Source organism: Lissotriton vulgaris, chromosome 1_1 (assembly GCF_964263255.1).
Source record: "Lissotriton vulgaris chromosome 1_1, aLisVul1.2, whole genome shotgun sequence".
In the NCBI taxonomy this organism is placed as follows: Eukaryota; Metazoa; Chordata; class Amphibia; order Caudata; family Salamandridae; genus Lissotriton; species Lissotriton vulgaris.
The window spans coordinates 829,104,619-829,126,874 of record NC_141685.1 but is presented as its reverse complement, the minus strand read 5'-3'; the positions used below and the strand labels follow the sequence as shown (position 1 = coordinate 829,126,874).

General features: G+C 46.0%; 1 protein-coding gene across 2 annotated transcripts in view; it reads left to right on the top strand.

Annotated features, from left to right (window-relative positions):
- HCCS (holocytochrome c synthase) overlaps positions 1 to 22,256 on the top strand; it is a 130,836-nt gene that overhangs the window by 35,457 nt on the left and 73,123 nt on the right. For both annotated transcript variants that reach the window (XM_086957306.1, XM_086957300.1), the window contains one exon: positions 102 to 221. In XM_086957306.1, coding sequence (XP_086813432.1) covers positions 102 to 221 — 120 coding nt within the window. The remainder of the gene's footprint in view (positions 1 to 101; positions 222 to 22,256) is intronic.

Below are 22,256 nucleotides of genomic sequence, written 5' to 3'. Positions count from 1 at the left end.
GCAACAGTCACTTCTGAATGGGAGAATAATCGACAGCGTAGGTGTTTCATACCTTCATGTTAATGGTGATTTAATATGTCTTAAAACTTGTTGATTGGTAGGTGGCGATGGAAGGATGAGGACATAAACCGCGAAGACATGTCAAATATCATTAAGATTCACAATCAAAATAACGAACAGGCCTGGAATGAGATCCTTAAATGGGAAGTACTACATGCAAGGTGAGTTTTTCTTTTCTGTCTAAAAAATTTATTTTTTATTGCAGGTTTTTCTAGTAACTGCACTTTTTTTGTCCTGCTTTATACAGTCCGCAGGTTGCAATTCATTCTCTAATAGTCTTTTTCAGCGGGGTCCTTTTAAAAGTGTGCAGTAATTTAGGCCCCTGCAAGTCTAGAGCTGTGTGTGTGTGTATGTATATGTATGTATATGTATATGTATGTATATGTATGTGTGTGTATATATATATATATATATATATTTTTTTTTTTTTTTCACTTAAAAAAATCATAGGTTTCAGGCCTTATATAGTTAGGAATTAGCATTTAAAAAAAACATTGAAATTGCTCCTATATAGTTAGTTGTACTAACTATATTTCGCGCACCCGCAATCCACTGCTGATGATGTCACATATTACATCATTCATGACATGGTCAGTGACATCACTGATGACATAATCCAGTGACTGTGTGTTTCTGTAAAGTTTAAATATGTTTTACATATTGAAGAATGAGTGGATGTATAAGTGTCTGGATGAAGGATTTAGTAGGTGCGTGACTGACTGTATGAGTGAGTGATTAAATGTGTCTTACTAAATGCATGGGTTAGAGACTAAACTGAATGTGTGCATTAGTATGTCTGTTGTTGTGTAAGCTGCTGCATGTGTTGATCTGTAGCTATATGTGTGGCTATATGGGTTATTGATTGGTTGCCCAAGTATTTGAATGGGAGACTGAGTGTGTGTGTGGGTGGCTGGGAGGTGTGTGACTCTGTGCATAGATGTGTGAGAGGTGTATGAGTTCAAGAGTGCATGTTGAAACGGCTATATGGGCGGTTGACTGTGTGAATGGATATCTCAGTGCTACATGTCCAAGTAAGTACATATGTAAAACACAGTGCATGTGAGAGTTGGAATATATAAATGACTATACATGAGAGCCAGTGAATATGCGAGTGGCTGTATGGATCATTGTGTACTTGTATCAGTGATTGTATAAGAGAGTAAGTATGTGTTAGTATGTGTTTGAATAAGTAAGGTGTTGTGTGTGTATAACTGTATAGTTAAGGAAATGGAAGTGTGATTGATTCTTTGCATGACTGACTAGGTGTGTGAGTAACTCCATGGATAAGTGGCAGTGTGTGAGTGTCTGTATATGTGTATGAGTGCATATGATAGTGTCGTAATGATGAGTGACTGTATGTATGAGTGATTCTATGGGTGAGTGATTCTATGGGTGAATGAGTGAATGTGTGTGTAGACCTAGGAATCAGTGAGTGCGTATGTAGAAACTGGTATTGGTGTGTCAATGGTTTCAAGAATGGTGGTCTGTATTTAACACTGGGTGTATCAAAGGTTATATTAGAGTGTGAGGAGGTGCATCGTATTATCACATGAATGATATCATCAGTGATGGGATCAGTTTTTCAAATAAGATGTCATCAGTGATGTCATTTGAGATGTCATCAGTGATGTCACTGACCATGTCATGAATGATGTAATATGTGACATCATCAGCAGTGGATTGCGGGTGCGCGAAATATAGTTAGTACAACTAACTATATAGGAGCAATTTCAATGGTTTTTTAAATGCTAATTCCTAACTATATAAGGCCTGAAACCTATGGTTTTTTAAGTGAATTTGCAAGGTTTTTTAAATTCTAATTCCTAACTATATCAGGCGTGAAACCTATATTTTTTTTTCAATAAATTTCAAAGGTTTTGTAAATGCTAATTCTATTGGCACATAACGTTTATATATGTAATTATCCTTCTGGGACCACCTGAGCAGCCATCTTGTTTCTCAGGAGAAGTGAGGCACAAGAGAGAACAAAACAAGAGTGGAAAACGCAAAAAGGGGGCAGGGTTGAGACCTCCTGACCCCCTAGCCCTTCTCAGGGGGTCCCAGAAGGACCACCAAGTGCAAAACATTTTTTATATTTTTTTAAATCGCGGGGTACGCGTACAGTGCGCATACCCTGCAATTTTTTTACGTGTACGGTGAGCGCATATAGAGATATAATTTGCTCAAATTCAATTTTCTCAACTACTGTAGGGATTTTCACCAAATATAGAAAAGGCACTACTTCATACCTGTCCCTACCATTTTGCCAAGTTTGGTGTAATTCCGTTCAGCTGTTCGGGCTGTAGCCGTGTCTGAAGGTCCCATAGAAAATGGCATTTGAAAAATTTCAAATTCAATTTTCTCAAGAACTACTGGAGGGATTTTCACCAAACATAGCAAAGGCACATCTGCATACCAGGCCCTACCATTTCACCAAGTTTGGTGTAATTCCATTCAGCCATTCGTGCTGTAGCCGTGTGTAAAAGTCCCTATGGAAATTAACATGGGGAAAACATGTTTTGAGACCCCCCCTTTTGGCCCCCGCTTGACTAATCCCCCTGAAACTTTCAGGGAAGGAGCGGAGCGGAGCTGGCCAACATTCTGGAAAATTACACACAGATTCCTCAATTGGCGCCAAAGTTATTTCCAATAGAATGTTGAGCGCATATAGATATATAATTTGCTCAAATTCAATTTCTCAACAACTACTGGAGGGATTTTCACCAAATATAGAAAAGGCACTGCTGCATACCAGTCCCTGCCTTTTTGCCAAATCTGGTGTAATTCCGTTCAGCCGTTTGAGCTGTAGCCTTATCAGAATGTCCCTATGTAAATTAACATGGGGAAAACAGGTTTTTTTCTCGGCCCCCGCTTGACGAATCCCCCCGAAACTTTCAGGGAAGGAGCGGAGCGCAGCGAGGCACATTTAATGAAAATTACAGGCAGATCCCTCAATCGGCGCCAAAGTTATTGCCAATAGAATGTTCGGAATTTCCTATGGTAACTAGGTCCTAACTATATATACCTACTGGCTGTGTTTTTGTGTGTGTGTGTGTGTGTGTGTGTGTGTGTGTGTGTGTGTTTGTGTGTTTTTTCGTGTGTGTGTGTGTGTGTGTGTGTTTTTTCGTGTGTCTGTGTGTGTGTTTGTGTGTGTGTGTGTGTTTTTTCGTGTGTGTGTGTGTTTTTTCGTGTGTGTGTGTTTTCGTGTGTTTTCTCGTTTACAAATTGACCATCCGGTCAGGAACGCACTCGGACACCTTCTCAGCATTTAGCCATTTATTGAGAACAACAGCATACCAATACAAATGACAGCTTTCTTGTCATTTTAAACCGGACGTGTTTCGGAGCTGTAAGTGCTCATTCCTCAAAGGTTCGACAGTCCTGGAAACGTGCGTGCTCTGACACACCCCAAATTTGCATAATTAACCGCTCTCAAATGAGCTCCTTAAATACGGTCCACGCTGAATTCTGGGTTTTGTAGTTTGTGTCAGTGATTCAAAGCTCCAAATGGATGCACATATTGCTTGCTGTTGCAAAGTTCCAAGGCCTTGGATGGGCCTCAGTATGGCGTCACGTTTAATCCCTTTTACGCTTTGATCACAGGCAAGTTGATTTAGTAATTTACTATGTCCCAGTGGTCACATGGTCCTGGTGTGTGCCAAGAGAAAGGGAGATGAAAGAGGGGTAGCCCTCTTTCTGGCAGACTTCGTGTTTTCACTTTCAAGCAAGTATTTTTGTTTGTAGTGGCAGCAAAGTGCACTGTGCTTTTATTATTTCCCATTCTGCATCACGAAGTTAACACAGACATTGGCAAAAGTGGAAAGCTATTCAGCATAATATAACGCGATGTGAGCCAAGTTGTCAAATTTGAATAATGTTGCATTCTGGGCATTGTGGTCTCGAACCAGGACCATGTGACCACTGAGACATTGTAAATTACTAAATCAACTCACCGGTGATCAAGGTACTTGGCGCCAAAACGCGTAGGGATAAAAAGAGTTTTTCAAGCTGCCACACGATCAGACCAAATAAAGCGTCAGTTTGCAAGGATACCGAAGCTGTGGGCTCTGCTTTGTTCTTGTTGGTACTATTATCAGGATTCTCCATTCCTGCCTGAGAGCCCGCCCTGCAGCGTTGGAGGCCCCCGGTAAAATGGAGCAACTCGAGTATATGTATATATATATATATATATGTATATGTATATGTATATGTATATGTATATGTATGTATATATATATATATATATATATATATATATATATATATAACTTAGCAAATGTACTTAAGTTAGTTAAGTTAAAAAAAACATATAAGCATCTCTCCTAAACTATAGAGTTTGGAAAAGGAGCCAGATCGTCTTGAGGAGCAGATTAACTTTGATGGGTAATGCTTCGGGATTGGTGTCGCTGCTGAATAGCTAGCATATTTTGCTCTGTTGGGCTGATGGAGTGTGTATATATGTGCGGGTGTGTGTACAATGTTTAGTCCTGCACTGTTTTTTTTGTTGTTGTTCGATTTGAAGGCCTTTTCCCTTAGGACATGCACCAATGCAATATAGTTATTGGCATTTGTCCTGTATCTCTTTTTAAAAATGTTTTTTATTCCCTTGTCCCCCATCACGTCAAAAACCTTTTGTTTTCCCTGCTGCTCTTCCACGTTTTATTTGGAAGAGTGTCTCTCTTTTTTTTTTTTTTGCTAACCATGGCCCAGATGTGACCATGGACTTCTGCCCGTGGTCACATCTGGGGGGTGGTGTTGTGGGGCCTATGAAAGGAGCGTCCCCTTGCTGTTTGCTTCCACAGTCACTGGTATTTTGCCTCATTTATCTGTTGAGTGTTTTTTGTACATAGTACGGGTGTTGAAATGTTCGGCGTAAAGGATTATATAGCCAGGAGAGTGTTAGCAAATAATCTTGTTCTTAAGACCTGCAGTTTGGATCTTTTCTCATCACGGGTAAACATTGTAACTGTTTCAGAGTAGCCACAGTGTTGTCTGGCATTATAAAACTAGTGACAAATGGGTGTTAGACATTGGCAACCATGCACACATCCTATACTTTGTGGAAATCCCACCTTCACTTCCACCAAGAAAAGTAAAATACAAACATCTGCAGCACTTACAATTAGAGCTATCCAAACTGATAAAGAAAAAAACCATGGGGGAAGTACCATTTGCAGAAATGTTTCAGGGCTTTTACTCTAGATTCTTTCGCATATTAAAATGATCAGTGGATGGCGACCAGTACTGGACTCAAGGAATCAAAAGAGATTCATGAAGAGCCTAAGTATTCACATGGTTACATTACAAGAAATCATACCCTTGCTAAAAAGAATGAGTAGCTATATTAGTAGATCTGAAAAATGCATATTTAAACTTCTTAATTAATGTGACGCACAGAAGATTATTTCTCTTCCTTGTTACTTGTTGCCACTACCAGTTCATTGCCTTAATCTTTGGTCTGAAATCAGCCTAGAACCAGTGACTGCTTTAATAAGACGAAAGGGCGGTATGGTTTAGCTGTTCTCAAACGTCTGGCTCATAAAGGCAAAAACTTGCCCATAGGCTCAGGAAATGGTAAACGTGACCATGAAAGGCCTGTCCAATCTAGACTTGGCTATCCACAGCAAATCACATTTCTCCCCAAGCATAGATTTGTATTTTTCTTATTTTTTGGGAGCCGGAATTTGCACAGGAAAGGAATCCATGTATTCATCTCTAGAGAGAGGCAAAAAATTGATTTGGCAAGCAGGATTCCTGAGTTAGAAAGAATGTGACCATAGTATGAACGTTGAAGGCAATTCTAGGAACAATGTCATACGTTTATCGATTTGCCGCATTGTCACTTGTGCATGAGGAGAGTCCAGGAACAACTAAGCAATCACTGGCAACAAGTGTCGGGGGATTGGAACACTTTTGTGCTGGTAACACCAAGCTCTTTAATTGTGGATAAAGACGGAAAACATCTTCAAAAGGAAATCACTGAACCCCACGAAACCCTAACTTTTCTAAACTATGGCTGCTTCCCTCAGAGGACTGAGTGCACATTTACAAGATATGGAAACAAATGTTACATGGTCAATAGAGGAGTGACAGTTGCACATAAGTATCCTAGTATTTAGAGCAGCGAGGTTGACTTTATAAGCTGTCCTGCCTACATTTCAAGACACCCACAACATGGAAGGGACAGACCTCACTAAAACTGTTTTATCTGTTAAAGCAAGTGGAAGCTAAATCTGTTGTAGAGGAAACCCAGAGATTCTAAAATTGGGTAATTCAGCACATTGTGGAGCTGTCTGCGGAGTCCACAATGATTTGGCAGATTGTCTAAGCATACAGTTATAAGATATTCCCAAGTCGTAAATAGGAGACTATCAATTCAGTTTAATCTTTCATAGACAGGGCGCTCCTAATTGGGACATATTCGCTACAGACCAAAACTACAAATTCAGGAACTTCGCAAGGAGTTGATTTTGTCCAGTTCCCGAGAGGAATACCTTCACGATAAATAGGACTGAAAAATTAATTTGTTTTCCCTCAAATAGCTCTTCTCTCCAGAGTGCTATTGATCCTAAAAAGGGAGAACTGTAAATGCCACTGATTGTCCTACCCAGGGCACGTCAGCACTGGTATGTAGAATTGTGGACAATGTCAGTACAAACCAAAATCTAGTTCAAGCTGAACGCACAATTACTCTCAAGGCCATTGACGAGAAGAGATAACATCTCATTTCCACGAGGGCTATGGTAGCAACAACAGCCCTTTTACTAAACTTTCTCTGAAAACATTTGGAAAGCAGCCACTTAGAAGACCGCACATGGATCCGCAAAGCGTTACAGCATTGATGTGTATACCAGCAACGATGCAGCTTTAGGATTAGCAGTGCTTCAAAACATATTTTCTTAAGATAAGCCTCATACCCTCCAACCGCTTTAGCTGATGCATCTGTGATCATCTTTAATCAAGCATATGAATATATGAAAGATAGATTGTTCAGCACTGGCCTTTTTCATAGATTCACATGCGACCCACACTCCTCCAATTGTCATGAGGCTTCTCCAATTATCATATAAATACTTTTACTAGCTAGAACATTTTGCAGTTGAAGGCTTCTGAGAGAGGAGCAGCAGAGGAGGCAGGTCTCCGATCAGCTGTAGTTTGGATCATTTACAATGACGTGAATAGGTTGAAAATACTTGGTGAAAGGCTAATGATAGAGTGTACAGGTATACTGCTGTATGAACATTATTACCAAGGGTTTCCAGTCTGGTGTTGGATAATAATTCAAGCATGATGTGAATCTATGAACTATGCCAGTGGTAGAAAACCCGAGGTACAGGTAAGTAACTTTTTTCCTTATCTGCAGAACTTGCCAACCTCAATTTAGAAATGGAAGCAGATTTCATTTATTGAAATGTAATTTAAAACTCTACTTGCAATTCAGAAGCAAGAGATTAAGTCTGTCAAAAAGATCTATTACTTCCCCAAATTTCTGTGCCCCTAAACCTTGCGTAGAACTTTTTAGTGTAATAGAAATATAAATCACCTGTGGCAAAACAAATGTTTATTCCCCCTTTACAAGCCCTATGTCGGCTGCATTCAAGTATTGTTTTAGAAGAATTGATAAGGTGCCACATCATCTAGGAATCCATAGCACCTTCTGTTATACCACCACCTGAGATACCAGTCCTCACAATTTGCTTGATTTAAAGGAAATTACCTCAGAGGAACTAAAATAAACTATTTCTTACAGCTGCTCATCCCGTATTTTTGTTCAGCTAAAATCATTAAATTATTGAGCCTCAGACTGTTGCCATTTCTATTACCACCAATTTTGAAAACCAACATTATTAAGCCTTCTCCCTAATTGATCATGATGACTTTTGTCCAGTCTTGTTGCTCCTATATTTTAGCAAAACTCGCACAAATCAGTTCAGGCTTTTATTGAAAGCAAACATGCGTTTCTTCAATTCCAGATAAGATCAGGTCTAGGCACTTCTTTTTGTAGATTTTTATGCTGTATTTATGCAATTGATCACCAAACTAATGCCGGAACTTGTAAACACTAACTGTAGCGTGTACCCCGGATTTGTGGATTCCCCTTGAGGGGAATGAGAAAATAGGCAAAATATAGTAAAATTTGAGTTTTTTTGACAAAGGTAGGGAAAAGTGTCTTGGATAAATGTACCTGCTTTTTTCCTGACCATGCCATCAACTAACTGTTTGCTGTGCTAAAGTGACCATCTTCCCATGCTTTCAGGAACATGCAGAGCTTAGTCAAAAAACCTAATTTTGTCCCACAGTTTTGGAATTTTCCTAAGAGTTTGCCCATTTTTCCTATTTTGGTGTGCTCTCAACTTACTTCCAGTTTGTGGTGGAAACCAGGGTGAACCCCATGGGTGATCCAGAAAAGCTATAGATTTCTGGAAAGTAGGCAACATTCTGAAATTAGCAAGGGGTCATGTGTTGATCCCTCACAGTTTCTCCAAAGATAACTGTTGAAATAAATATTGAAGATAAGTAGGAAACAAACGCCTATTTGTGACGTTTTCATCTGCAACTTTTTGTCACAATGGCCTATTTGCAAAAGCAATATACCATTACATCCGCTAGACCCTTCTGGTTGCTGCAATTCAAAGGTTTTTAGGTTCTCCAAGAACCCAATACTCGGGGCCAAAAACACAGCTATAGTGAACAATGGTTTTTCATTGTATACCGAGTATATAGCAACTTGTATTGCGAAATATGTAGAGTGAAAAATTGGAATCAAGGAAACCTATGTATTTCTGAAATGGGGACAATATATGGAGTTTAGGAGCAGTGGTTATTTGTACAATTCCGAATTTGTGGGTACCGGTACTAGCATATGAATTAGAGGGTATTTTTCAAAATGTCTTTTTTTGTTGTACACGGACTTACTTTTGGAAGGCACAAATTTAGAGAAAAACCAATTGGTAATAACAAATGTTCTACTGTTCTATGCTCTCATATGTCTTCCGATACAAATGGTACCTCACTTGTGTGGGTAGACCAATTCCCTGCAATTGGAAACAGCCCAAAAAGCAACATGGATGTATCACATTTTCCCACTTAAAACTGTCCCTTTTGGGGCGTGGCCAAGATGGCGGCGGAGTAGGACGTGTACCTGAGTCCCTCCGGCGACATGACCTGCATAGCTTTGAGAAGCACGCTCTTGGGGTCGTCACCTAGCTGTCCAAACAACCGGGTTGCCTTCCCGCTACCGCAAGTGTCCCACTGGTGGCTTTTCCGTCGCTCCCGGTGCCTGGAGTGCGGAGATCGGAGGCGCGGCCTGCCCGACAGCCTGAGGCCTGGACTGCCCTAGGGCGCGCAGAGAGACGGGTGCGGGCTCCGAGACCGGGACGGCCCCCCGGAGCACTCCCGTCCGCGCACTGGCAGCCGTCTCATCGCCGCTTGCTGCACCTGACGGCGGAGGAGTAAGGGAGCCGCGATGTCCACACCTAGAGCGGCCTACCAGCAGAGAGCACGCCGCACCCTGGATCGGGGGTCGATGGCGGTGGGGACTACCAGAGGCCGCGGCTTCAGGGCCTACGGGGTCCACCCAGGGATAGAGCTGTGCCTCTCAAGCGCCCCCTCACCAAGATCTGCGGAGCGAACTTTGCCAGGTGGGAGCGAGCGGCGCGGGGGACCTGATCCACCCGGAGAGCCTGCAGGGGCACGCATCGTGACTGGGGCCTGAACTTGCCTGGGACCTAGCACAGCCGATGGGCTGAGGGCGCCATCCCAGCACGGCCTACCGAGACGAGGGCCCATAGCACAGCAGCAAAGGGGAGCATTGCTCGGGCCGCCTGTAGGGAGGGGCTGCAGACCCCAGGTGCACTGGTGTATATCGTCGGGAGCCCTGCTGCGGAGTGCCGATCACCGGTGAGGAGTGCTGGGACGTGCGGCGCGAGGGCTGGGGGTGGCGACCGTGCCGGGCCTTGCTTCAGGTCCGGGCCTCTGCACTAATCAAACCCGGGGATCTCCCGCCTATGCGGATCTGCACTGTCGCGGGGCCGGAGGTGTCACCTGCTGGAGGGTGACGCGACCAGGGCACCTGCGACACGCCTGCGCCCCCTTCTGCTCCCGGGGCGACCGCCGACGGCTCTGGGCACCCACCCCATACCCCCCGGACAGCTTGGAATGCATACTGGAACCGCGGCGACGCCAGCATAGGCCAAAGCAGATCACCAGGCCCCGCCTGGCGGAGGAACGCGGCGGCCCCCACCTTTCTCGCCGCCTGGGATTCCAGCTCCTGCGTCTGAGGCCTGACTACCAGCACGGTAGGACAACCCTCACCTGGGCCCTGCATTAAGTGAGCTGCGCCTTTGGCCCGAGCCACGATTAGCACCATCTCGGGCTGACGTGGACTGCGCTGCTCCCTGGGTCGCCTTGAGAATAGACCCCCTGCTATCGCGGCTGCTACGCAAACACGCTGGACCTACATAGCGCCTACTGTGATAAGAAGCTGGTGGCGTACTGCAGACCCCTCGACCCGGGTGAACACCCCTGCGAGGGCTGACTGGTCCTGCCACCCGAGATGACCTGCATCATACTAGAGTGGAGGCCTGTGGGGGGCAGCAAGAGGCGAGACTCTGATCCCGCGGAACGGACGCCTTATGACTCGAGCAGAGAAGCAAACCGACTGGTGGTCGAGAAAGTTTGGTCTACCATCTGTAGAGGCCAACCCTGTGGCCCAGACTACGAGGAGCGGCCAATAATCCGGTAGGGCCCAGAGCCCGGCCATGGCGGGCAGGCAGCGCAAGAACAAGCCTGCCAAGGAGGGGCCGGTCAAGGGGGGGCCAGCCTCGTCGTCGCCGGGCCCCAGCCAGTCGCCCCAGCGGAATGACGATGAGGCCCCACCCACTAAGGCATTTATGGTCTAACTTTTTACAGCCATTAAGGCGGACACTTCAGAGCTCCGCTCCCAGTTGGCATCAGACCTCCGCGAAGTAAAGAGAGATGTGGATGACATAGGGGAACGAGTGGCCACCTTGGAAGACCATGACCTGGGACTAGCGGAAGACGTGCACCAACTCCAGCAAGATGTTCTCCGGCTCACAGAACAGAACCTGGATCTCCAGGCCCATGCCAAGGACTTAGAGAACCGGTCCCGCCGGAACAACGTCAGGATCCGAGCGGTGCCCTGGGCAGGAGAAGGCACGGACCTCAGGGAATATTGGTCCGCCCTGTTCAGGTTTATCCTGGGTGAGGACGCCCCCCAAGAGATTCGCATGGACAGGGTCCACAGAGTTGGACTGCAACAGGGCCCGAAGGCGCCTCCCCCTGACATCCTGGTATGCGTGCACGACTTCCAACTGAAAGAAAGAATACTACGAAAAGCGCGGGACATCGACCCCTTGCAATTCCGGGACCATCGTCCCCAGCTGTTCCATGACCTGGCGGTCTTGACCCTGCAGAAGAGGCGGAACTTTCGCCCTGTTACCAACTTCCTCAGAGACCAGAGGGTGGCCTATTCTTGGGGCCATTCTTTCCGCCTTATCTTTCGCTGGAAGAATGAGCTGGTCCAGGTCAGATCCCTCACCGCCGCCATGGAAATCCTTGGATTGGACGACTCTACAGCGGCACCCGGGGGCGACGGATCTCCATTGAGGAGACAACAACGCTCCCAGTCATGGCAGAGAGTGGGCGGCGCTGCAGCCGCGAGGAGACCAGACACCTCCGCCATCCTTCAGGAAAGAGGGGCCGCGGTGGCCTCTGTGGTGCTGGTCACTGACGCTGCATCGCAGGAAGGCCCTTCCACTGAGTGAGCCCTGTGAGGCAGTACCGTGAGCGCCGGAGGGACACCTCTTCATCAGGTACCGAGAGTACTTTGTTACCCCTGACGACACGCCTCCCTAATGGGTTAAGGAGGGACTCCCATCACCTCTATGAACCTCGACCCTTGCGGTCGCCCTCAGGGACTTTTTCTTCAGGCCCTTACACTATTTTATTCTGCTTTGTTTGGATAGGCCTGAGGATCTTCAATGTTGGGGATGGGTGGGGGGGCCTGTTGGGTGAAGGAGGGTTAGGGTTGGGGAAGGGGGGAGTGGTGGTAGCTGGGGTGGATTGTCACGATTTTCGTTTTAGCTGAGTCACGGCCTGGGTGGAGAGGTGGGGAGGCTGAAGGGGGGGTCGGGAGAGTGATTGATACACAGGAATTGCTCCGCTCTGGAGTGCACGGATGGTTGGGACGTATGAAAGGAGGATGGATCATGATTGAAGGGATAGGGAGCTGGCGGGCCCAGGAGCTCCCTTATATAAAGCACAACCTGTCCCCCAGCTGTAATGCCGCTCATTCTGGGGACATGGAATGTGAAAGGGCTGAACTCCCCCCAGAAGCGCCAAAAGATCTGGAAGTACATACTCGACCACTATTTAGATGTGGTGGGACTTCAGGAAACACACTTGATTAGGTCAGAAGACTCGCGCCTCAGGCACAAGCAATTCCCCCTCATATATAGATCCTCAGCCCCCACAAAGCATAGGGGAGTGGCTCTCATGTTCCGCTAATGCTTGCACTTTCAACCCATGGGAGTTCTTAGCGATAAGGAGGGACGCTGGCTGGTGGTTAAGGGGGTGCTACGTGGTAAGCTCTGCACCTTTCTGGTCCTTTATGCACCCAATGTGGGTCAGAACGGATTCATTCAGGGTCTCTTTAAGAAGATCTTAGACTTTGCCGAGGGGCCTTTAATTGTAATGGGGGATTTTAACCTCTTTTGGCATTGGGAATTGGACAGTACTCACCACCAGAGATCTGACACCAGCTTGTTTTCCAACGAAACGCAGCAAATGATTGTAGACATGGGGATAGTTGACGGATGGCGGTCTCTCTATCCGCACTCCGGGGATTATACCTTTTTCTCGCATGTCCACCACTCCTACTCCTGCCTCGACCATTTCTTCCTTAGCCAATCCCTTCGGGGAGATCTGCGCGAGGCCAAGATCTTCCCTTTATCTGTATCAGATCATAGCCTGCTTACTATCTGCCTCCGTTGGGAAGCGGTCGACCACACTTGCCGCAAATGGTACTTTCCGGCCTCCCTGGTTCGGGATACACCTTCCTGCCTAACGCTACGGAAAGCTGTCAGGGAATTCTTTGATCTTAACGCCACAAGCGACACCTCGATATTCAACACATGGGATGCTTTCAAAGCCTCTATACGCGGCAGCTGTATAGCACTACATGTGGCCCTCAACAAACTAAGACGGAAGAGGAACTCTCTGAGCTGGAATGCGCTCATAAGCAGAACCCCTCCAGGAGGGCGATGGGGCAGCTCACGGCGGTTAGGGGTAAACTCAGGGCCCACTATAATAACGGAGCGGAACTCACGCTACTGAAATTACGGCGCCTCTCATACTCCCAGGGGAATAAGGTTGGGAAACATCTAGCCCGTCAACTCTGAGACAAAAGGGAGAAGGAATATATTGGGGGTATACAAGACGCAGCGGGGACCCTCATCCACCAGGACGGCCTCAAGGCAGGGCTCTTCAGCGACTTCTACGAAGCGCTTTACACCGGAGAAACTCTTAACGCCAGGGCACAGGAGGAATAACTGCAGGCACTCCCACTCCCCCAGGTATCGGCTGAGTGGAATGAGTTGCTCACTGCCCCCTTCACCAGGGAGGAGATCCTATCGGCCATCAAAGCTCTGAAGCCGCATAAGGCCCCGGGATCAGACTGGTTTACCGTGATTTTTTACAAAACATTCGCCTCTGAATTAAGCGACTTCCTGGTGCAACTATTTAATAGCATGGCGGAAGACAGTATGACCTCCGGGACCATAGCAGAAGCAATAATCTCGGTTATTCCCAAGCCCGGAAAGGACCCCTCGACATGCTCCTCGTATAGGCCCATCGCTCTACTTAACCTGGACTCCAAACTTTACTCGTCCATAATTGCCGGAAGGCTGAATGATCTAATGCCAGCACTCATTCACCCGGACCAGTCCGGTTTCATCAAGGGCCGCCAAACCCACGACCACACCAGGAGAGTGGTGCACCTCATCGAGAAAGCTAACAAGTTTAAGATCCCGGCTGTCCTAGTGGGCCTTGACGCCGAGAAGGCCTTTGATAGGGTAGACTGGGGTTTCTTGTTCCAGACCTTGACTTAATTCGGCTTTTCGCCCAAATTCTTAACGATGCTCAAGGCCAACTTCAGCTCTCCCCGATCTAGGGTGCTTGTCAACGGCCACATGTCGGCACCCTTTCCACACTCCCGCGGCACTCGTCAGGGTTGCCCGCTTTCCCCCCTGCTTTTTGCCCTGAGCATAGAACCACTGGCTCTCGCAGTGAGAGAGGACCCGGACATCAGGGGTCTCCCCTTTACTGGGGAATCACACAAGATCACCATGTTCGCGGATGATGTTCTGCTCTCCCTATTGGATCCCGCCCACTTGCTCCCCCACGTCCAGGAAGCCTTACTACGTTTCAAGGGTGTGGCAGGCTTTAAGATCAACAATGGGAAATCTTTTGTCCTCAATCTCACTCTGCCGCCAGCGGAGGCTACACGCCTCCAAACTCTCACTGGCTTATCTTGGGCCCCCGTCTCTCCAATACTTGGGGATCCACATGACCCCTAAGGTTGAGAAGCTTTACTCCGCCAATTTTCCCCCACTGCTCATATCTATCCAGAAGACCCTGGCTCGGTGGCAACCGATGTTCATATCCTGGCTGGGGTGTATACATGCAATCAAGATGTCCCTTCTCCCTAAGTTCTTATACCTCTTCCAAGCCCTGCCCATTACCCCGGATGGGGAATTCTTTCAACGCATTAAAACTCTGATGCTTCGCTTCATTTGGCAGGGTGGTCGGGCCCGTTTCTCCTATGTCACTTTGCGTCGCCCGATATGCACCTATACTACAAGGCAGCACAACTCCGAGTGTTGGTGGAATGGACCCAACTTGAGTCGGAAAAACACTGGCTACACATGGCACATGGACCGGAGCATAGCAGGGAGGACGATATAGGACCTTGTGTGGAAACCCAAGGGTGACAGGCCCAGGAACTCTTATATCAGCACCCCCACGAGCACTTCCCTTGAGGTCTGGGGCTCGATCTCTGGTGATGACGGCTGGACATCGTTCCCTTCCCCCTTTACTCCTATACACTTTAACCCAGCTTTTCCACCTGCGGTGCTTGAGGGCCCCTTTGATAGCTGGAGGGAGGGGGGATGCCTAGCACTCACACATCTATTTCACGGCGTTGCACCACTCACGTTTGACAACTGCATGCGGGACTACGGAGTCCAACAAACCGAGAGATACCGACACACCCAGGTCTTACATTGGGTGTTATCTTCCCCGGTGAGAGACGCAGCCACCAGGCCGCTAACACCTTTTGAGGCCTTCCTCTCAAGAACCTCTACCATGCGGGGGACCATTTCCTTTCTTTATAACCACCTTCTGTCAACTGTAATAGTCCTGAGACCACGCTACATGTCAATGTGGGAGGGGTTGCTTGACCGGAACATCACTGAGGCGGAGTGGTCCCACCTGTGGGCTGATTTGGCTAAACACAACCATTCGATAGAACTACGGGAGGCACACCTCAAAACGATGATGGACTGGTATCTCTACCCAGCCAAGTTGCGACAGATTTTCCTGAGCTCCTAGGACAGGTGCTGGAGGGATTGTGGCCTGTTGGGGGACTTCCACCATATCTGGTGGGATTGCCCCATCATTTGTCCTTTTTGGGCAGAGATTTTATCCCACATCAGGGAGATCTTGAGCTACCCAATCGAGTATTCGATGGCTCACATTTTGCTGGGCCTTCGGGATCCAGGGCTTGAACACCAAACCAAGGCTGACAAGAGGATATTATTGCTATGTGTGTGAGCGGCTAAACTCACCCTGGCAGCAGCATGGAAGCAAAAGGGAGCCCCCGCAATTTCCCTTTGGCATGCAAGACTGAGGAGGTTGTTGAGTGTGGAGTGTGGAGAGAATGGCTGACATCTTCCGGGACGATTTTAAAAACTTTGAATTTCGCTGGTGTCCACTGGTTCAGTTTCTTTCTAGGGGACTCCCTTCAGCAGTCTGCCCGCCCAGTGTACGTGCTCTCCACTTGTTTCAGCTATAATCTTGACCTTTTGAGAACGGTTCCACTCTATCAAACTCGCTACCACCACTGGGGAGGGGGGAGGGTGAGGGTGGGCGTAGGGTGGGGGTTTATGTTCTATGTTCAAGCAGAAGTCCCGTCACTATGATTTAGCAAAGCCCTTCCCTCGCAAGTGGGCGTTGAACTTTATACCATCGCAGCAGTGCCTACCAACGCTCCGCATCCCTCTCCACAATCCGGACTCTGCTCTATCAACTAGTGAGAACCCTGGTCTGATTACTGTCGCTTCCTGAATGCTAAAGACATCCTAGACCTAATCTCACGGCATAGCTATGGGGTAAAGGGACTGTTCTTTCGCTTTCATTCCATTTTGCCTCCTGTGTGGGAAGTTGTGCGGGACTGTCGCATGTTCTCTCTTGTCTTAACTATCAATAAAAACACCTTTGACAAAAACTGTCCCTTTTTTTGATATGGGTAGCTAGATTTGGGGCCATAGCTCAGATGGTACCTAGGGAAACCTAGCAAGCATGCACATTTTTGAAAACTAGACACCTGAGGGAATCAAAGATGGGGTGACTTGTGAGGCTCTCAGCACATTTTGTTTTACCCTGAATCCCTTGCAACTCTCAGCATTTGACCAAAACACATTTCTGTGATGAAAACTTCCAGAATCTTAAGGCACAAGTGGGGTGATGCAGGGTGGTTGGAAGTTTGTGGATTCCTAAAGATTCTATCACAGAAATGGAAGAAAATGTGTAATTTCAGGCAGAGTTTGAGGTTTGCAGAGTATTGTGGTTAAGAAAACCTTGTGGCATCCACGTAAGGCACACCACCCTGGACTCCTCTGATTGTCTAGTTTTCAAAAATATCTATGGTTCATAGGGTGGCATAGGTGGCGCCACAGCACAGCCACAAATACAGCAGCTACCCCTATTGTTTATCTCTCAACGTACAATTTAGGGCTTTTTGTGTCATCTCTTGGCCCACCCACCTACACAAGTGGGGTACCATTATTATCGGGAGACATGTGGTAACTTGGATTGGTAGGAAACCTATGGCTCCCTGCAGATTTAGGCCGCCCATCCACTTTAAAAAAAAAAGGAAAAACAAAATCCAGAAGCTGGATTTTCTTTTTGAAAGAAAAAAAAATGCCCCTCCCACCATGGAAGTTATCTACCATGGCGAATGGGGGAATTATACAGTTTTCACTGCAGCATACCACCATGGTTTTCCAGGTGGTGATGGGCATTGTAAACTGACCCGTATGTCTTCACATCTATATTAAGTGCATGGACATAGAGATCAACCGAAGATTACCCTTACTCAGTTGGGAAATGGGAGGGCTGCCACTATGCTACAGATGGAGTGGTCTTCCCTGCATTTACACTAATGTTCCGTCCGCATATATATCTGGTGGCCAGACCATTCTATTCACTGTAAGGATTCTCTGTAACCATTGCGAGGGAGTATGCTTATGACCAAAGATATAAATTTGTCTAATGTTTTTAAGTGAATCCACCACTTACACTGGTTGATTTTTGCACCTCCAGAAATGCTAGCTTCAAAGCACAAATACTTATCAAAGTATCTGAATATGAAAACCAAGACTACTGAAGGTGAGCCATAAAGCCTCGTCCAGGCACCACCTGCTTTATTGTCCATTCATGCACCACACAGATGACTTTTATACTGTCGGAGAACGGTCCAGTCCAACAGATCAGTCCACTCATATCAACATACCTCTGCCATTCAAGGGAACATCACATTCATACGCCAGAACAGAATGCCCATTCAAGACAGCCTCTCAACCTTCCATCAACCTAATTGCACACAAACACAGCACAGACAAACAAACCTCAATAAACACATATGTCCAGACATGTTGAAAGTTGGTGCATCTACAACCTTCACAAATTAATAAACCGTTTGACTGCATTTTTACCACTTGTCAAGTAAGTGCCTCCATTCTGCCCACTACAAGCGCAAGCCTACTGAACCTTTTTTTAATGCCTTCCTTGACAGCCACATGATGCTCATGAAGACATGTCTTACATTTGTCTTAAGCGCAGTCACTGTAACAAATCCAACTCCTTCCAATTTGTGGGTGCAAGATGGCGGTGTCGGAGAATGCCTTCCGAGGCCTACATATATCGAACTGAGTGAGCATATCAACCATTGAAACTAAGGCAAACATGCTGGCGAATACTGCCTAAGTTACCTAAAAAGCAGGTCATAAACTACGAAAAATGTTTTTGACTCGCACAGTGATGGGTAATTTGTATCGCCCGACGCCCGAGACATTAAGATTTATTGCAAGGGCAAGAAGTTTTAATTACTGTTTTGTCTGAGGGGCAAGTAGACTGTATATTATGGACTGAGATCAAACTATCCTCTGACTTCTTCAAATTACACGAGTCAAGACAATTTATAGCAGGATGCAGAGGAGCCTATTTTTGATTATATAGCCCGCCTGGGCAGTCGAGAGAGTAAAGCACAGCATGAACTTTGTGTAGCACGGAATTTTCCACATGGAGCTTTTGCAGCTGGAGAACACTTCCAGCAATGGCAGGTAGGAGACAAGCTTCTTTGCTCTTTGTTTTTACCCAACTTTTTTTTAAACTTAATTCACCCTTCTGATGCTGCCCTTTCTTGGCTGCACCCTTGGTCCTCTGTGCTGAAACCAGGTCGCTCTCCGCCGCTCCCCTCCCCTCCTCTCTTCTCTTCTCACCTCCTCTCCTCCCCTCACGTCCCCTCACCTCCTCTCCCCTCCCCTCCCCTCCTCCTCCCCCCGCATCCGAGGCTTGCATTAAAGTGCTTGGATTTCTTTTGTCATGCAATTCTTGAGCCCCTCTCTTCCACATTGCTTGCTGTCTGTGCTTGATGTCTCAGCCTCTTTAGTTTCAACCAAATTTACATTAAAGCACCTTACTTTCCCTGTGGGGCTCTTGTGCAGCCCACAGGCCACCCCTGTTGCTTTCATTTTCACAAGCCTTAATTTGTAAACCAGTGTCTGCACTGTGCTCTTTTTTCCCATATGGCTCTGCATTTTTTTATTCACCAGCACACACGAATCGGAGGCCAGAAAAAGAAAAAAAAGGGGCAAGGCAGAGCTTGCCAGAAGGCAGGTTTGCAGTGATATGTTTACCACAAACTAAATGCCCAAACCTTACTGTCTATGATACGATGTCACCAAAATCTTGCACCTCAAGCCGAGAGGCTTTATATGCTGTACTGTGCAGCGCCAAGCATGACTTTAAAGCAGCACTTGGGCGCTAGACTAGGGGTGATTTCTTTGTCGGTAGAAATGCCATCCAATAGCATCTGCTACATGATGCGACCTCAGGCCCTTACACTGACTATAGCCAGGGCCACTGGAATTCTGATCGAACGTCCGCAGTATTTGCCACATAATCCATCATCTGCTGCAAAATTTGTTTCTAGCTCAAACGATTAAAAAGTTACTAAAAATGCGACTTTGCGTTTTGCCGTGCAGTGGAAGCCTCTTTGTAAAGCTGGACTGGTCACCTTTCTGTTGATTATTGCTGTATTAGGATGTTCACCTCATACTAATGAGTTGCAACCAATGCCCACAGGGTGTTACCAAGTTTGAAAATGATTAAATAATAAACTAATACTATTACAAAATGTGCCGAATTATGTCACATACTTTGCCTTTTCTTGCTGCATAATATATTCAAGCCTGCCACATAATTTCATCCTCTCTTGCTGCATAATTCTAGTGGCCCTAACTATAGCTCTGGTCTGACTGACAACAGGTGTGCCCGCATGCGTTCCAATATCCCACATTTTACCTAATTTACAACAATAACAGGCAAGTCTCTGAAAGCTCTTTTTTTCCCTACTACCCCTAGCAAACACTTTCAAAGTTAGGGTTAAAAGCAGTGCTCCGTTGCTGTTTAGCAACTTACTGCAGTTTTAGGTAGCTCTTATTAAAATGAGTTAACCTTTATGTGAACACTGCTAACCTTGCAAGATGAGGAAATGGAGGACCAGAAAAATAAAACACTTGCCCAGGATCACACAATGTAGCTAAGTGGGGGTGAGTCTAGGTTAGAGGCTCAGCACTCTCATTTGGAAGCTGATGAGCCACAAGAAGCTGGTGCACTGCACGCTAAGATAAGGCAGGTATGTGGAATGGTTACCTCAAATGTACCTGGAGGGGTAAATAAACAAAGGAGCATGTATTGCTGGATAGTGTGTTTATGCAGTACATAGAAATGCACTTCTTAAAAGTGTACAGAGTAAAGCGGACATAGTAAAGTAAATGTGTCCAAATAAATCCTGCTTAGAGTAGATAGGTTGGTGAGGCCCTCTGTTGCTTCACAACAGCAAGACTTGTGGCTTTCAGGCTGTAAATGCCTCTCTGGGCCTAGAAGTCTGTCCTTTGTGTTGTGCTGGCTTTCTCTAGCATATGCCCTGGATTATACATTACAGCTACATCTTTGCAAGGGAGCAGTGCTTGAAATGGCACTTCAGAGGTAAGGTCTGTACCCCCAAGGCAGTGAGGAAGGATTGTTTTTTATGCTATTGGAAAGTAATCACATGTAAAACAAGTGAATAGACTACATGTAGAATGTCCAGTTAAAAGCTGCGAAACTCAGAAAGAGCTAACGTTACAAACCTCTCCGGAGATGCAGCAGAAGAAAGTGAGATTGTTCTTATGCTGTGTGCTTTAGTTTATATCAGAAATCACAAAATGCCAACAGAACCTTCCCTACTTAACACACCGACCAAATCATCTTGTGTTAATGACACTTCCTTTTCTTGTTTACTATCTCAGCACGCTGTCATTTTTCGAATTCCCTGTCCAGCTTGTCTTTGTCTTGCTGTCTCAACCTTCTGCCATTGGTCTTGTGCCCAGTCTAAACCTCATGTTATATCTCTTTCCCCATCTAAGTCGCCTTCATTCTCTTCCTTTTGAGTCTAAATCCTCAAACATCTCTAGACAACGTTTACTCTTCTTTCTTTTGCTCCCAGTTGGATGCTCACCTCTGGCCCCTCTCAAACCCCTGATGTAAAACCACCATCCACCCACTTCTCTTCCCTACTGATCTCCATTCTGAAAGTAAAAACGATTCACAAACTATTGTGGATGGTCACCTCTACGATGTCTGCACCCATACCCTCTCAAAATGCCCCCACAGTTTGATAGATCAGTCTCTAGTCTACAGCTGAACTGGGGAATGCTTTGAAAACAAAACCGTTTTACTTCTGGCTTTTTTTTAATAGACCCCTGGTTCTTTTTGCTAGGAGATTTGTCCTGCAAGATACGTTTCTCATGTTTTTACCGGGTTTCCTCTTACACCACTGTATACTTTATTTAAAAATCAAGTCACCTGACATGTTATTTTAGATCATGTGCAGTTCAGTATATGAACTGCCCTTGTATTGGTTCCATATAGCTAGCTGGGGCAGGGTAATTCACCCCTGACCTCAACTGTTTATGGTGTCCTTAAGGAGTGTCTGCCACTGTTTTATGAGCCTGTATAACAAATTAAGTCTTGGGCTTGGTGGAAGATCATACTGACCAGCAAACCAGTATTGAAGTGGACTTTCGAGCTGCTGCAGATTCTTTCTTTGGTGCAGTAAAGATTCAAGCTTAGTGATTGATTTGATTTCACATGCAGCTGCAATGGGCACTTCATTCCCAAATAATGCTTCTAGGACTGACTGTGTAATGTTGGTAAGACTTCTACAGCATAGGTCTAAGTGTGCCTCCCCACCTCAAACTTCCCGTTATGTATCAGTGTCAAAGATTGAGTCATCCAAATGAAAACCTTACACACTTTCAAAGATGATGTTTTGATCTAAGTGGGGCTGAAATCTGAAGGCCTGTCCCTTTGGAAAAAAGGAATTGTCTCCTACCTTTCCCAGGACAGCTAGAAATGTCATGCTTTCCTGAGCAGGACACCCTAATCTAGACATAATCACAGATCACATTCATATCCACCCCTATCTATTGCATGAATCTTAAATGCATTGTGGGTAGCAGCTTGGGTCTAGCCGATATGTGACTGTTTCATATTGTTTGTAAATACCTTATGCAAAAATGTTATCATGTAAATATGTAATACTGACTTACACATTACCATGGTGTACATTA